This window comes from Solanum lycopersicum, chromosome 6, assembly GCF_036512215.1.
Source record: "Solanum lycopersicum chromosome 6, SLM_r2.1".
Taxonomy (NCBI): Eukaryota; Viridiplantae; Streptophyta; class Magnoliopsida; order Solanales; family Solanaceae; genus Solanum; species Solanum lycopersicum.
Window position 1 is genome coordinate 27,840,151 of NC_090805.1, and position 15,066 is coordinate 27,855,216.

Here is a 15,066-nt window from a genome sequence, read left to right on the forward strand (position 1 = left end):
GGGTAATAGATACTGGAGCTTCTCATCATATCACTTCTAATATTGATGTACTTGACAAAGCTAAAGAGGCCTCTGATTATGTTACCAACAAAGTTCATTTACCAAATGGTAAAGCAGTGTCAGTATCTCATATTGGTAATACTAGAATGTTCAAAGATCAGTCTATATCAAATTTTCCTAGTCCTTCCTAAGTTTAAGTTTAACTTACTCTCAATCTCTAAGATCACTAAGGAATTACAATGTATGGTAGGATTCTTTCCCGACTTTTGTGTTTTCCAGGACCTCTCCAATGGTCAGGTGAAGGGGAATGGTAAGGAAGATCATGGTCTTTACATACTGAATGAAGGACCATCCAACACTCCAAAGAAGTTGGTTAATGATAGTAGAGCACATGCTAATTCTGTAAAGACTGAATCTAGTAACAGCTGGCACAAGAGATTAGGACATACTCCTATTGATGTAATAAAGAAACATGATTCTCTTAGATTCTTGAGCGATAAAGATAGTCTCACTGTACTACCTGTCCTATAGCCAAGCAGACTAAACTTCCTTTTGCTTTAAGTACTCATAAGTCCAAAGTTGTATTTGAACTCTTACATTGTGATATTTGGGGTCCTTACAAAGTGCCCACTCATAATGGAAAGAGGTTCTTTGTTACTGTTGTGGATGACTATAGTAGATACACTTGGATTTTCCTAGTTACTTCTAAAGCTGACGCCATTGTAGTATTAGAAAATTTTCTTCTTCAAGTACAAAATGTGTTCTCTACTATTGTTAAAACTCTGGAAAGCTTCTCTACTTAACCATAACCAGGCCAGATCTTGCATTTACTGCTCAAATACTCAGTCAATTCATGCATGGTCCTAAGTAATCACATTTGGAAGCAGCATCGAGAGCAGTGAGGTATATCAATGAAGCTCCTGGTCTAGGAATATTGATGCCAGCAGAACTGACCACACAACTAATAGCTTATTGTGACTCAAATTGGGGTGCATGTCTAGAAACTAGGAAGTTTGTTACAGGATATCTAGTAAAGTTTGGAGGTGGTTTAATCTCTTGGAAGTCTAAGAAGAAAGGAACAGTCTCAAGAAGCTCAGCTGAAGCGAGTTCATAAGCATGTCTGCATGTGCAGTTGAAGTAACTTGGTTAATAGGTCTATACAAAGAGTTGGGAGTCAGCTTAACACATCCTATCAAAATGGTTTGTGATAGCAAAGCAGCTATTCAAATAGCATCCAATCCTATATTCCATGAAAGAACAAAACACATAGACATCGATTGCCACTTTGTTAGAGAAAGGATTTGTCAAGTGATATTGAAAACTAAACACATCAACACCAAAATGCAACCTGCTGATCTGCTAACTAAAAGCCTAGATAATCACAACATGGACTACTAATAAACAAGCTTGGAATGAAAAATGTCTTTCAATCATCAGCTTGAGGGGGAGTGTTAACTAATGCATAGAGTTAACAAGCTGAATGGTTGAGTTAGCTAAATCATAAGTGTAGTCAACTAAACAGAATGCTGAGCTTACAGTAGTTAGTTACAAATCAATTTTAGATATTTTTGTATATGTGACCTAATGTACAAGTATAAAAAGGATAGTCGTACAGATTCAATGGATTAGATCTTATAATAATCAATACAATTCCTTCTCCTCTTTCATTATTTCTGTAAATTGACCTAAGAATCAATCTCCATTAATGGATTTCTCAGTATACTTTATGATCATCATGCATGATATACAAATTAACCTAATCAAATGATAAATTTCTAACCTCATAGACAAATTCTTGTCGTTCACCTAGTTTGTGTATAAAGCTAATCATATCATCTATGTATCATGAAAAAAGTGCCCTTACAAGAAGAAATAGTTCTTACATTCAAATCTAGGAATCAAATATATTCAAGAACTTAACATCAAAGAACAATTTCTCGCATTCACACAAAGAATTTAGTTCACTATATACATATCTACTACTTTAAGAATGCTTGAATAGAACCAAATGAAATTTTATGATTTATTATATTGGTTAGGGGAACATGTAGGATATATAACGACCCTCAATGTGGTTACATACTCTTTTTTTACTTATTTTTCTCGTGTGACCCTCTCAATGGCTTTGGAATGGTATTTATCATTTGTAGAAATGTGTGGTTCGATTCTTAAGGTGGTCGAATGGATTTGTTGGAGTTTTTATAATTTGGAAGTTTAGAATTTCGAAAATTTGACCAGAGTCAACATTTGATGCTAATGAGGTTGGATCCGTTTATTGATTGTTCCACTTAGTACACTTGGCCATTTTTGGCTAAGTGTGACTCAATTTCGAGGCTTTCAGGGATGTTCTAGTCATTTGGTTGGATTTAAATTTTTCTTAACTCTTAAGTTGACCTCGGTCAACTTTTGATTTGAATAATCTTGGAATGTGTTCTACTGTTGACAGGGTGACTTACAGTGTTAAAAAAAAGTAATGTATCTTAGGATCCTAAATTTTAGGGGTTTCATTTTTAGTAATAATAGGTTGTAAGTTATTAATTTTTAAGAAATATTGAAACTATTTGTAAAAAAAGTAAATTTTTCAGGAAAAATTAAGGAATTCATATAAGAAATTAGAGTACTATATCTCATGAAAAATAATTTAAAATAAGAATCATTATATTATCACATAGAAAGCTAGAAGAAATCAGTTATATAAAAATTATTAACAATTCAAGTTTAAGACCCTGTTTGATTTTCGTTTAAGGCCACTAATATGCTTAAGCCTTACGGCTGATTTGCATAATTGATTTATATTAAAGGGTTCCAAATAACTTTCGAGGTTTGGATTTTTGGTTGAGTTTGAAATTGCTTATATTTGTGCCAAACACCCTTCTACGCCATCATAAGACACCCTTCACGTTTGCAATGAAATTGAGAGTTCTAGAGCTTAGATTTGGATGAATTTTATGGGATATTCAAAGATTATTTGTAGGGATAAGTGGAGTTAATATCTCAAAAGGTTATTCAATTTGAAAAATCATTTAGCAAAATCATCAAATTTTATTTTATATCAATAAAGCATTCAAATTAAAATTTTATATCAATAAAATTGTTGTTCATCTTGTATTCTAAACATACTTAGAACAAAACTATGAACATCTTTGTAAGACAACAAAGTTTAAGAACATTTTCACAACTAGAAAATTAAAACTAGTAGCGAAACTAGAATCAGAAATAGATTTTTAAAAAATATACGAAATATATTTTTTAAAGAAGAATTATTGTTAACATGTGTCTAAAGAATCTTACTGATTTCAACAAACTTTGCAGAAACACGAAGTTACCAAATTTAATGAACCAGTGAAGAATAGGAGAATTGAAATTAATTCACAAATCTAAAATTGTAAAACACGTACCAGAATCTAGAATTTTTTAATAGAAAAAAGATAATGTCCACTGAACTCACAGTGTCCCCTTAAGTAAATTATTCCCCTCTAGTATCCGAGGTTTGATTTGGAATATGACCTCCCAAGGTAAAATGATCTCAATCACCAGAGTATAGATATCAAAAACTCCGGTGTCAGCGAATCATTCAACCGCAGTAAAGTACACTTATAATACTACACTTAAAATACTAGATTTAGTAGTTGAATAAGAAGTCCATGAATTCTATATTAAAATGAGAGGAAATCCCTCAATTTATAAAAAACAAAGGGTTGTGCGAAAAGGTTCTTATTGTGCCTTACCGAAAAGGTCACAAACCTTTGGAAAAGTCACAATCTTTCAGAAAGGTCGTCACCTTTCATAAAAGTCGCAACTTTTCATAAAAGTCAAAACTCTTCATAAAAGTCGAACTCTTCATTTTCCATTCACACCTTTTTAAAAACCAACAATCACTCAACTTAAAATTTTCTATCAATAAAATCACTCAACTAAATTTATAATTAAAATATTTTTTTATGTCATGTTCATTATTAAAATAATAATAAACAAATGTCTCAAAATAAATACACTTCATTATAATTAATTTAAATAAGTACCCAAAAAAAGAATAATAATTAATCTAAATGATTTTATTTATGTTAAAAAAAATCATATTTAACTACTGTAATTTGTTATGATTTTTTTAATATTATTTAGAAGGAAAAATTAGGAGTAGTTAAATTACCAAAAAAAAATAATCCATCAATGTTGAATGGATTTGTTGTAATTAGATTCCGTGACAGTTTTACGACTTTGATTTTACGTTTTGCAATGAAAAAAAAGGGCTTAATTTGTTTTTAATTATTTTTTTTATCTTTAAAAGTGAAATTAGCATATGATTTAAAAAATAATTTTGTCAGGTCAAATTTATTTTCATAATAAATTTAGTTGGGATGATATTATTGATATAAAAATCTAAATTAAATGATTTTATTGATACAAAACAAAATTTAGTGACTTTATTAGATAATTTTTGAAAGGTAGAATGATTCTTTGAAATTAACTTGGATAAGTGTCCAACCCTTCTTTTGGTAAATCCCCATTGATTCTTCGTTTATTACATGAAATTATTGCGGGTAAGAAATGAATTATTTTGGAACTTTTCGCTCAAAGTTTAAGAAAGTGTAAATTGATAATTTGAAATGAAATTTGAATTCCGTCTATGAATAAATTGTATGTTTGAGTTAATTCTTATCTAACAAGTCAAATGATTTTGAAAGACTTTTTTAATTTTGATTTTTAGAATTGATTTTTTAATCTAACTTTTATAATAATATATGAGTATTAATGAACTTGTATTCATGTGTAGAGTATGATTTTGATAGATCGGAACTGTTTTAAGACTAATTATATTTCAACTAATTTCAGATATATATTGATTTTAAATTGGTTTGATAGTTTCAAGTGAAATGTCTATTTCGCCAGAAATTAATGCCTAAATATAATTTTGACTTTCAATACTTTTTCTCAACTCTAACTTTACTTATATATATCCTTTTTCCAATTTTAATCAAACTTCAACTTTACTTATATATATCTTTTTTCCAATTTCGATCAAACTTCAACTTTACTTATATATATATATCCTTTTTCCAATTTCAATAAAAAAACACCAAAATTTGTTATGGCATAATAACTAAAAAAAAAAAAGATACAATTCAATTGTACAAATAAACTTAAAATTTAGTTATAGCTATGGTTATGATGCTTACAAGACTTTCGATAGTCTGGAGACCATTAGGTCGTAGAATGAAAATGATTGGTTGGAAAAACTATGAGTTTGATGAGTGATTGGATGTGAGAGTGGGTGGGGGGGAGTCTGTGGCACGATCATTGGAAGTGTGATGGCATGATATGAGGGAAGGAAGAAACAGAGTTAGACGTGGTGGACATGACATGCCAAAATTGTCAACCCTTTATTCCTTTTTATATACATTGAAAAAACATGCAGTTGCATATGTAAATCAGTCTCCTCTTTCTCTCTTACGGATTCAAAGATCTCTCCTGCATCATGGTATATATCTTTCACTCAATTTCATACTTAGCTAATTTATCGATTTCGTATTATATCATACGCTTGCTCTTGGGAATCCTTCATGAGAATACTAGTACACTTATAAAGTCGCGATATACAAAAACATAATTTAGCATGTATAAATAGTGTAATTTTCTCGCTGGAGGGGACTAATGTGGTGGCGTCGACTCTCCCTTTTCTGTTTTGACATATTAATAAATGCAGGCGAATGCTGCATCTGGAATGGCTGTGCATGATGACTGTAAGCTGAAGTTTTTGGAGCTAAAAGCAAAGAGAATCTACAGGTTCATCATTTTCAAAATTGACGCCCAACAAGTGGTCGTGGAGAAGCTTGGAAACCCTGAAGAAAGCTACGAAGATTTCACCAACGCTCTGCCTGCAGATGAATGCCGATATGCTGTCTTTGATTTCGACTTTGTTACTAATGAAAATTGCCAGAAAAGCAAGATTTTCTTCATTGCCTGGTACATTACAAAGTTACATCAATTGATTACCTATGTTAATTGTTATGTTATATGATCCTCTTTTTCTGATAAACATTAATTTTAGGTCTCCTGAAACATCAAAGGTGAGGATGAAGATGGTGTACGCGAGTTCAAAGGACAGATTCAAGAGAGAAATAGATGGAATTCAAGTTGAATTGCAAGCAACAGATCCTACTGAAATGAGCCTTGACATTATAAAATCGCGAGCACTTTAAATCTCATCATATCCGTCTCCAAGCCGATGCTATGCTGTTGTAATTTAGTGTTTTTTCCAATTTGATTATGTTCCAAGTCATAAGCTTTATCTTTGTGTTACTTCCATTTTCATCACCCTGATCATTTCTGGATATTCTTTTGTTTTTTTCCCCTGAATGAAACATCAGATTGTGATCTCATTCATTTCAATTTTCTATTGTATAACTTGCGCGTAAAAAACACACAGAGAATTTTTCTCATTTCACAATTTAGACTATCCTGTTCTATTACATTGTCGCGGTGTACCAACAGCATTTACCAGCAAGTCTGAAGACAAGCTTTGCAATTTTAATTACAAATTATAATTAGTGAATAGATGCTATGAAAGAAGAAGTCAAAATGTGCAAATGAATACTTCGTTTCACTTGCATTGTTCTTCTTCCCCTTTGAATGAGTTGTGTAAGAAATGTGATCACAATCATAGAAATGGAACAGAGTAAGGTTAAAACATCATTAGATTCAGTGGCGGATTCAAAATTTTCACATCCTTGGATGTTGAGGTGCATTTTGAATGCCCTCGACCACTGAGCTAACCTTTTACATGTTGTTCAAGAAATTTAAAATTTGTATACGTACATAGACACAAAATCTACCTTATGTGTGTATTTTTTTATTTTTTTTGCTGAGATGGTTCGGGTGAACACCCTCCTACCCTGCTAGATTAACCTCTGATATGTAGAACCAGCAGGGTCATCCAACTACCAACGTTAGCAGGTATGATGCTTCCAAGTTCTTTCAACAGAAAGTACAAAAAAAAACTCCCAAATGAGATACACAAATTAAGACCCCTTTTAGCTTTCAAATTAATATTGATAAAACTAAGAGTACAAGCTCTACTCAAAACTGATTTCCTCCATTAATGGTGGATTGAATGCAATTATGAAGAAATCATCAATCAACCGTTTGTGGGAGAGAAATCATGTGCATTGCACCTTTTGTATTGTATAGAATGAATGTGTAAATCAATTACAAGATGAACTATGTCTATATACAAAATAAGAAAAAAATCTTTAACTAACTTCATGTAACAACTTAAGTAACCACTTGTAACTAATTTAACTGTAGCTACCTAACTAACTAATTTACTGTGAAATATATTCTCATCAGCCCCCCTCAAGTTGGAAGTGATGTGATCACAGACAACTTGCTCATAAGTGTCGTATGTTTGATCCCAGTCAAAGCTTTGGTGAATATGTCTGCTAGTTGAGAGGTTATGGAGATGTGATGGAGTGTGACCAGTCCCTGTTGAATCTTGTTCCTAACAAAGTGACAATCGACCTCTATGTGCTTTGTCCTTTCATGGAAGACTGAATTTTTGGCTATATGAATAGCGTCCTGACTATAACAAAAAACATGCATAGGTAGAGAACATTTCACTGTAAGTTCATTTAGTAACCTTTCAAGCCATACTAGTTCCATCACCACTTGCCTAATAGCTCTGTACTCTGCCTCTGCAGACGATAGAGATATTGTGGCTTGTTTCTTGGATTTCCAGCTAACAGGCCTATCACCCATAAGTACCAAGTATCCACTAACTAACTTTCTAGAATCTTGACAAACAGCCCTGAGTCACAATAAGCAGTCACTGTTAGATCAGGTTTGTTGGAGATGAATATTCCCAGTGTAGGATCTTGCTTCAGGTATTCAAGCACATGATAAGTTGCCTTCAAATGTGGTTCCCTAGGAGATTGCATGAACTGGCTGAGATGTTGAAAAATTGTATGCTATGTCCATCCTTGTATTTGTGAGAAAATTAAGTTTCCTTACCAATTTTCTGTAGTGAGTAGGATTTGTCAATAATTTCCCATCTGTGGCTTTAAGTTTTTAATAGAATCCAGTGGGAATGTGGTGACTTTATAATCCATTAAATCAAATTCCTTTAGAAGATCAATCGTGAATTTTCTCTGTGAAATAAGGGCACCATCATGTCTATACAATATCTCCAATCCCAGAAAATAGTGTAATTTTCCTAGATCTTTAATCTTGAACTGATCATGCAAAAATGTCTTCAGAGAAGTGATTTCATCCAAATCAGTACCAGTTAATATTATATCATCAACATAAATGGCAACAAACACCAAGGAATCTCCCTTCTGTCTATGAAAGAGTGAGTAATCACTATCAGAATGTGTGTATCCTTTGGAACAAAGGCTACTGGCCAGTTTATAATTCCATTGCCAGCTAGCCTGCTTCAGTCCATACAATGATTTCTTTAACCTGCAAACTATCTTGCCACTATCCACAAAAGGCCTTGTGGAAATGTCATATACACCTCATTTAATCACCATAAAGGAAAGCATTGTTAACATCTAGTCGTTATAAACTCCACCCCTTCTTAATAGCCAATAAAATTAAAATTCTTACAGTTGCCATTCTAACCACAGGTGAGAATGTCTCATTTTAATCTATCCTTGAGTGTACCCTTTTACAACCAATCTAGCTTTGAATCTCTCCACATTTCCATCTGCCTTGTGTTTAATCTTGTATACCTATTTGCATCCAATGGCATGCTTACCTTTAGGCAAAGGGACCAGTTCCCAAGTATCATTTGCATATAATGCTGCAAATTCTTGAGTCATTGCCAACTACCAGGCTGGATTCAAAATTGCCTCTTCATAAAAAGAAGGTCCACATTCATGTGAGATATGCTTTACCAACTGTTGACTATCAGAACATAAAGTAGTGAAACAGACATAATCATGGTTGGAAATTAGGGAAGTAAGAGAGTGTGAAGGGTCAGGTGTAGGTGGAGAAGAGTGAAGATTAGGCAATGTGTAGGTATATTCCTTCAAATAGGTGGGGGTGTGTACAAACCTAGTTGTTCTTCTAAGTGGTGGTGGTGAAACATCATTAGGAGCAAGATCAGTTGAATCAGACAAGGGCGGTATAGGTGTAAGATAGATGTTAGGATCCAAAATGAGTTCAGAGGTATTTGTAGTTACTTGGTTATTAACAACTCCGTGGGATGTGTTTTAATTTAGCATGTCCTCATCAACAAATGTATTAAGTGTACCGTACATACAAGACATATCATTAGTATTATGAATAAGTGATTTTAAAATGATGCAAAACTGAAACCAACAGGAGAATTTGCAAAAGGAAAAACAAACTCATGAAAATTCATATCTCTAGATACATGAACTCTTTTAGTAGCTAGATTGAGGACCTTGTACCCTTTTGTATTAAATGGATCCAACAAAGATATGTGTGCATTATTTGATACAATAGTTCATAAGAAGATTTATTTTGTAGTAATTATGTAGGCAATTTGTTAATGAGGTAGGTAGCAGTTAGGACACATTCACCCCAATATCTCATAGGTAATTTGGATTGGAATAAGAGTGTTCTTGCTGTTTCAAGGAGATATTTGTGTTTTCTCTCAACCACTCCATTTTGTTGGGCTATATAGGGACATGACCTTTGGTGTATAATTCCTTTTTTCTTGGAAGAAACAAGTTGCCTCATTGTTATTGAACTCTAGACCATTGTCAGATCTAATGGTCTTTTGCTTGGTGTGAAATTGATTTTCTATGAGGAAACAAATGCTTTGACAGTTTGCAGTGCATTACTTTTGCATCTGAGCAACTATGTTCAAGTTGCTCTACTGTAGTCATCTACCATAATTAAGAAGTAATGATAACCATCATGAGTGGGTATATGGTATGTTCCCCAAAGATCAATATGCAATAACTCAAATATTTTGGTGGTTGTGGTTGTGCTTTCAGGGAAGGGCATCCTACTTTGTTTAGCTATTGGACATATAGTACATGTGAAAGGCCGTTTGGTAGAAAAAATTATGGGGATAGTGGAGATATTCCTCATTTTCACAAAAGGTACATGTCATATCCTAGCATGCCATAGTGATTCAATATCATGATTGTGAGTAGAATTGACAACAAAAGAAGATGAATTAACATTAGATCCAACAACAGTGCAAGCTTCTTTATTTGATAGTAGGAAGGTATTTTACAGTACATGATGGTGAAGCTTGACAATTTCTTGCATTAACAAATTCTTTACAATTGACAAAAGAGGAAACAAACTGAATGTTAAAGGAACAATTAGTGAAATCAGATACTGTGTTGCCATCAGAGGGTGGGCAGCAATTGTGGCATTTGAGAGACAAAAAGTATAATCCATTCTTGGCTTTACCAAGTTCCAGAGGGCTCTTCAGAGAAGGGCCCTCCAACAGACAAGAGGAATTGTTAAAACTGACCATACCTTTAAGTTGTGAGGCCAAGCAATGAAATAATATTAAATTGAACTTGAAACTAGGTACAAAAAATACTTTGTATAGAGTTAATACTCAATTCAAACACACATCTCCAATCTCAGTTACTTTAACCTTGTATCCATTAGGTAGTGTGATTAGGAAGAGATAAGGTAGTATTTTGATTTTCTTGAGTGTGGTCTTGTTATAGGTCATGTTATGTGATTCTCAGAGTCAATGATTCAAGAGCCAGCAGTTAGTTTAGCATACCTACATGATAGATCACCTATCTCATTAATTGAAGAGTAATAAGCAATTATACCTGCCAGATTCACAACAACATTTAGCATGTTGCTTGGATTATCAGTTCCATGTCCAGCTTGCAATGTTACCAAGATATTAAGCAGTTATTCATATTGTTCGTTGGACAAATTTAGTGGCATTTGCCTGTTCATATCAGAAGTATCCTTACGCTGGCTCTTCTCTTCCTCAAAAGTGTGCACATTTGCTGCAGAACCTGAACCTCTACCCTTGGGAAACCTTTGACATGATGGATATCCATGAAGCTTGTAACATCTGTATTTGGTTTGTCAGATCGCTTGCAAAAATCACAGAACAAGTTAGACCTATTGCCAGTGTTAGAGCTACATTTGAACATGTTGTCGGTGTTGGTGTTGGATGTGTTAGAGTTACTTGTACCTCCTCTGTAAGGATTGTAGTTGGTTTTGAAATTAAACCTTTGGAACCAGTATTATTGTGAGTAACTGAGGTACTAAGTGAAGTTGATACTAATGTTGTATTGTTGTGAGGTTTCACCTCATGTGTCTCTTTTCCTGTGGCAAAGGCCTGGGCCATGCTAGGCAGAGCACTTTGCATTAGGATATTACCCCTTATAGCAGTATAGAGATCATTCAACCACATCAAAAAATGTATGAGATGTCTGTCTTGTTCAGCTTTATGCATTCTGGTTTTTCCACCACAGTTGCACACACATGTGCACTGAGAAACAACATCAATAGTGCTCATCTATTCCCATAATTTCTTCATTTTTATGTAATATCAGTGACGTCTAAATTTCTTTGTACAAGATCATTAATCTCCTTTTAAAGTTGATACAATTTGCAGCTATTTGTTTGATAATACCTATTTTCCAATTCATCCCAAAGCTCCTTAGCATTATTGACGTATTGTAATCTATCACGCAGATCTGGGGAAAGAGAATTGAGGATCCAGCTAGTCACCATATCATCATACATTTCCCACTATGCAAATGTTAGATCGTCTGAATCAGGTCGCACAATCTTGTCATAAATAAATCCAGTTTTGCTTTTCGCAGATAATGCTCGAAGAACAGCGCGTCTCCAGGATAGGTAACTAGATCCATAAAAAATTGCAGGTAATAAAGTGGAACCTGCACTTTCTGATGGATGTAAATATATTGGAGTAGCGATGTCCATTCTAGTAGGAAGTGTGGAACCAGAAGCATCTAATGTTGGATCATCTTGAATATCAACCATGAATGAGGAAAAAAATTAGGTTTAGCAAGAAGAGAAAAATGATTACGTAGTTGAGAATCGAAAAACAGAGATCGAACAATTGAAATTTCAACAGAAAAACAGTCTGAAACACAGATTCACAGAGAACTCAAAAATCAGTCGAAGACACAAATCCACAGAGATAGACTCAACTAGAAACAACTTGGACAAGATGAAAATACTCACGAACACAACTTTAATGCGCAAATCAATCAGGAACCTCCTTGCTCTGATACCATGATAAAACTAAGAGTACAAGCTCTACTCTAAACTGATTTCCTTCATTAATGGAGGATTAAATGTAACTATGAAAAAAACATCAAACAACCGTTTGTGGGAGAGAAATTATGTGCATTCCGCTTTTTGTATTGTATAGAATGAATGTGTAAATCAATTACAAGATGAACTGTGTATATATACAAAATAAGAAAAAATCTCTAACTAACTTCATGTAACAACTTAAGTAACCACTTGACTAACTTTACTGTAGCTACTCAAGCTAACTAATTTACTGTGAAATATATTCTCATCAAATATGTTTGAAATTGTTGGTGATTTGAGCATTTTGATATTATTTACTTATTTTGGTTATTTTATTTTCAATGATAAGTTATTATATTTGTAGACTGTAGTGTTTTATACCAACATAGAATTTTGTAACTGTACTAAAAGTACGAAATATTTACCAATGACTAGCTCATATTTGGAGGTTGTTTTTTGTGTGGTAGTGGTTGAAATTCGTTGGAAACACTTGGACAAAGCTATAAACAAATATTAAATGAAGATTGGAGGTGCTTTGGACTCGCTTGGAATCAAAATTCAAATTTAAGATCGATCCCTAAAACAGAGCTACGATAATAAAGAAGCAAACATTAAAATGGTCTAATTAGATCTTAATTAGACGAATAATTCATATAATTTAATCGCATTTACCACCCCCACCATCCCTAATAATTCATGAAATTCAATCATATACTTCTCTAATCATGATTTGGTATTTCAAATCATGTTTTTTTTAGAATTTGAAATCATGAATTCAAATTACACATCGCATATCCAAATACGAGTTTAATATGCAAACTAGAAAAAGAGCAAGAGAACATTAATATGGGCTCAACCAGGATCAAACTTATGACCTCTTGATTAGAAATCAAATGTCTTATCACTGAGGTATGAAACCCGTGATGTTACCAGAGTCTCATATCATAACCATGATTTCATAAGACATTCCAAACACAAGCTTAATATGCAAAATAGAAAACGAAAAACAAACATTAAAAAGGACCCAATCAAGTTTAAACTGGTGAAATCCTGATTTGCGATCAAATGCTCCATCACTAAACTATGAACCCTTAATGTTATCAAAACTAGGTTATCATGTTTTGTTCGAAAAGTTATTTATTTGATCGATATGTTATCGATTTGTAGATTGCTAAATCGGTAAAAAATTATATCGGTTAATTGACTACTAGTTAACTCATTATCGATTTGATTATCGGGTTAATATTTAAAATTACACATGAATTATTTTTAAAAAAAATTTAAAAATCACTTACATACAATGCGATAAACAAAATCTAATAGGATATTTCAAAATCATTATGTAATTTTAGTCTAAATATCAAATTCATCCACTCAAACATGATCTACTAGCTTAGCACAAGTATAAATAACACAGTGTGCACAATATTAAAAAAATTAATGCAAGTAAAAAATAGCATGTATAACAATTGGTACAAAAGGAACCAACTAATTTTATATTGCAACCTGAATAGTAAAACACAATGAATTTATAAGACTTATACTTAATTATTATCGAATTGGCAGTTAATCTGTCAAAAATATAAAATTTAAATTGATGAAATTGATAACAAGATGAAAGATAAAATCAAAACCACTATCAAATTGGTAACCCAACAATTTATTATCAATTAACCTATTAAATATTTGTTGACACAAATTTAGAGTTTGTTTGGCATTGTTATTGGGAGGCCGAAGCACTTAGTTTGGGAAAACACATTTTTATTGAAAAATATTGCATTTGACAGATCAATAAAAGTGCTTTTAATGGAAACAAAAATAGTTTTTCTGCTATTTGAAAGAAGTTAAAAATTTCTGTTTCTTTAAAAAAAAATTATTTTTCTCAAGACTAAATATCTTTTTCATTTATTTATTTTTTATATATATTTATTTATATTTAATAATTAGCTAGTTAAATTTCATATAAGATTTTATTTATTTTTAAATGATAAATTTATAATTTATTTTGCATTTATATATTATTACTTTATACTCCCTCCGTCTAGAAATGTTTGTCATGTTGCGTTTATCGAAAGTCAATTTGACTAATTTTTAAAGGTAAATTAGATCACATTAATTCGATTTTTTTTTAAAAGTAAATATTCTAAAACTATATGAAAAGTACTATAAATTACAATTTTTTCATATTAATATGATGAAAAATGCATACTAAAATGTTAGTCAATTTTTTTATTGTTTGACTCTAAAAATAGAAACCACGATGACAAACAATACCGAACGGAGAGAGTATATTACATGTTATTTTGCAGAAATAAAAAAAAAGGTAACAACAATAATTTTGCAAGACTGAAAATAAAGAAAACTAAGAAAAATTTTTTTTAGCCTCCCAAAAAGATATAATATTAATTGAAAATTTAAATATGTTCATGTTAATTTAATAAAAATAAATATTTTAATAATAGATATTACAAATAGTTTCTCTATAAAATAGTTTTAATAAAGTACAAAAATAAATATTTTAATAATAGATATTACAAATAGTTTCTCTATAAAATAATTTTAATAAAGTACAAAAGAAATTAGCTAAACGTAATTTGCTTATGAAAAGTACTCAAATGAAATATTTTTCTCAAAAAACATTTTTCTTAAATTCTTTTAAATAAAGTACTTTTAAGAATAAATTATTTTAAATAACAATGTCAAATAGAAAAAAAAAAGAAGCAAAAACTGTAAAGGGCCCAACCGGGTTCGAACCGGTGACCTCTTGATCTGCAGTCAAATGCTCTACCACTGAGCTATGGACCCCTGATGCTACCAAAG

General features: G+C 32.1%; 1 protein-coding gene and 1 non-coding gene across 2 annotated transcripts; one reads left to right on the forward strand and one right to left on the reverse strand.

Annotated features, from left to right (window-relative positions):
* Positions 1-5,347: 5,347 nt before the first annotated feature.
* LOC101265034 (actin-depolymerizing factor 7) lies at positions 5,348-6,448 on the forward strand. Its single transcript, XM_004240684.5, has 3 exons — positions 5,348-5,479; positions 5,705-5,964; positions 6,050-6,448. Exons 1-3 carry the CDS (start codon positions 5,477-5,479, stop codon positions 6,198-6,200), a joined length of 414 nt encoding a protein of 137 aa, XP_004240732.1. The 5' UTR covers positions 5,348-5,476; the 3' UTR covers positions 6,201-6,448.
* Positions 6,449-14,979: 8,531 nt separating this feature from the next.
* Positions 14,980-15,051, reverse strand: TRNAC-GCA (transfer RNA cysteine (anticodon GCA)). The gene has a single exon. It is a non-coding gene; the product is annotated as a tRNA-Cys (tRNA).
* Between the last annotated feature and the right edge of the window lie 15 nt (positions 15,052-15,066).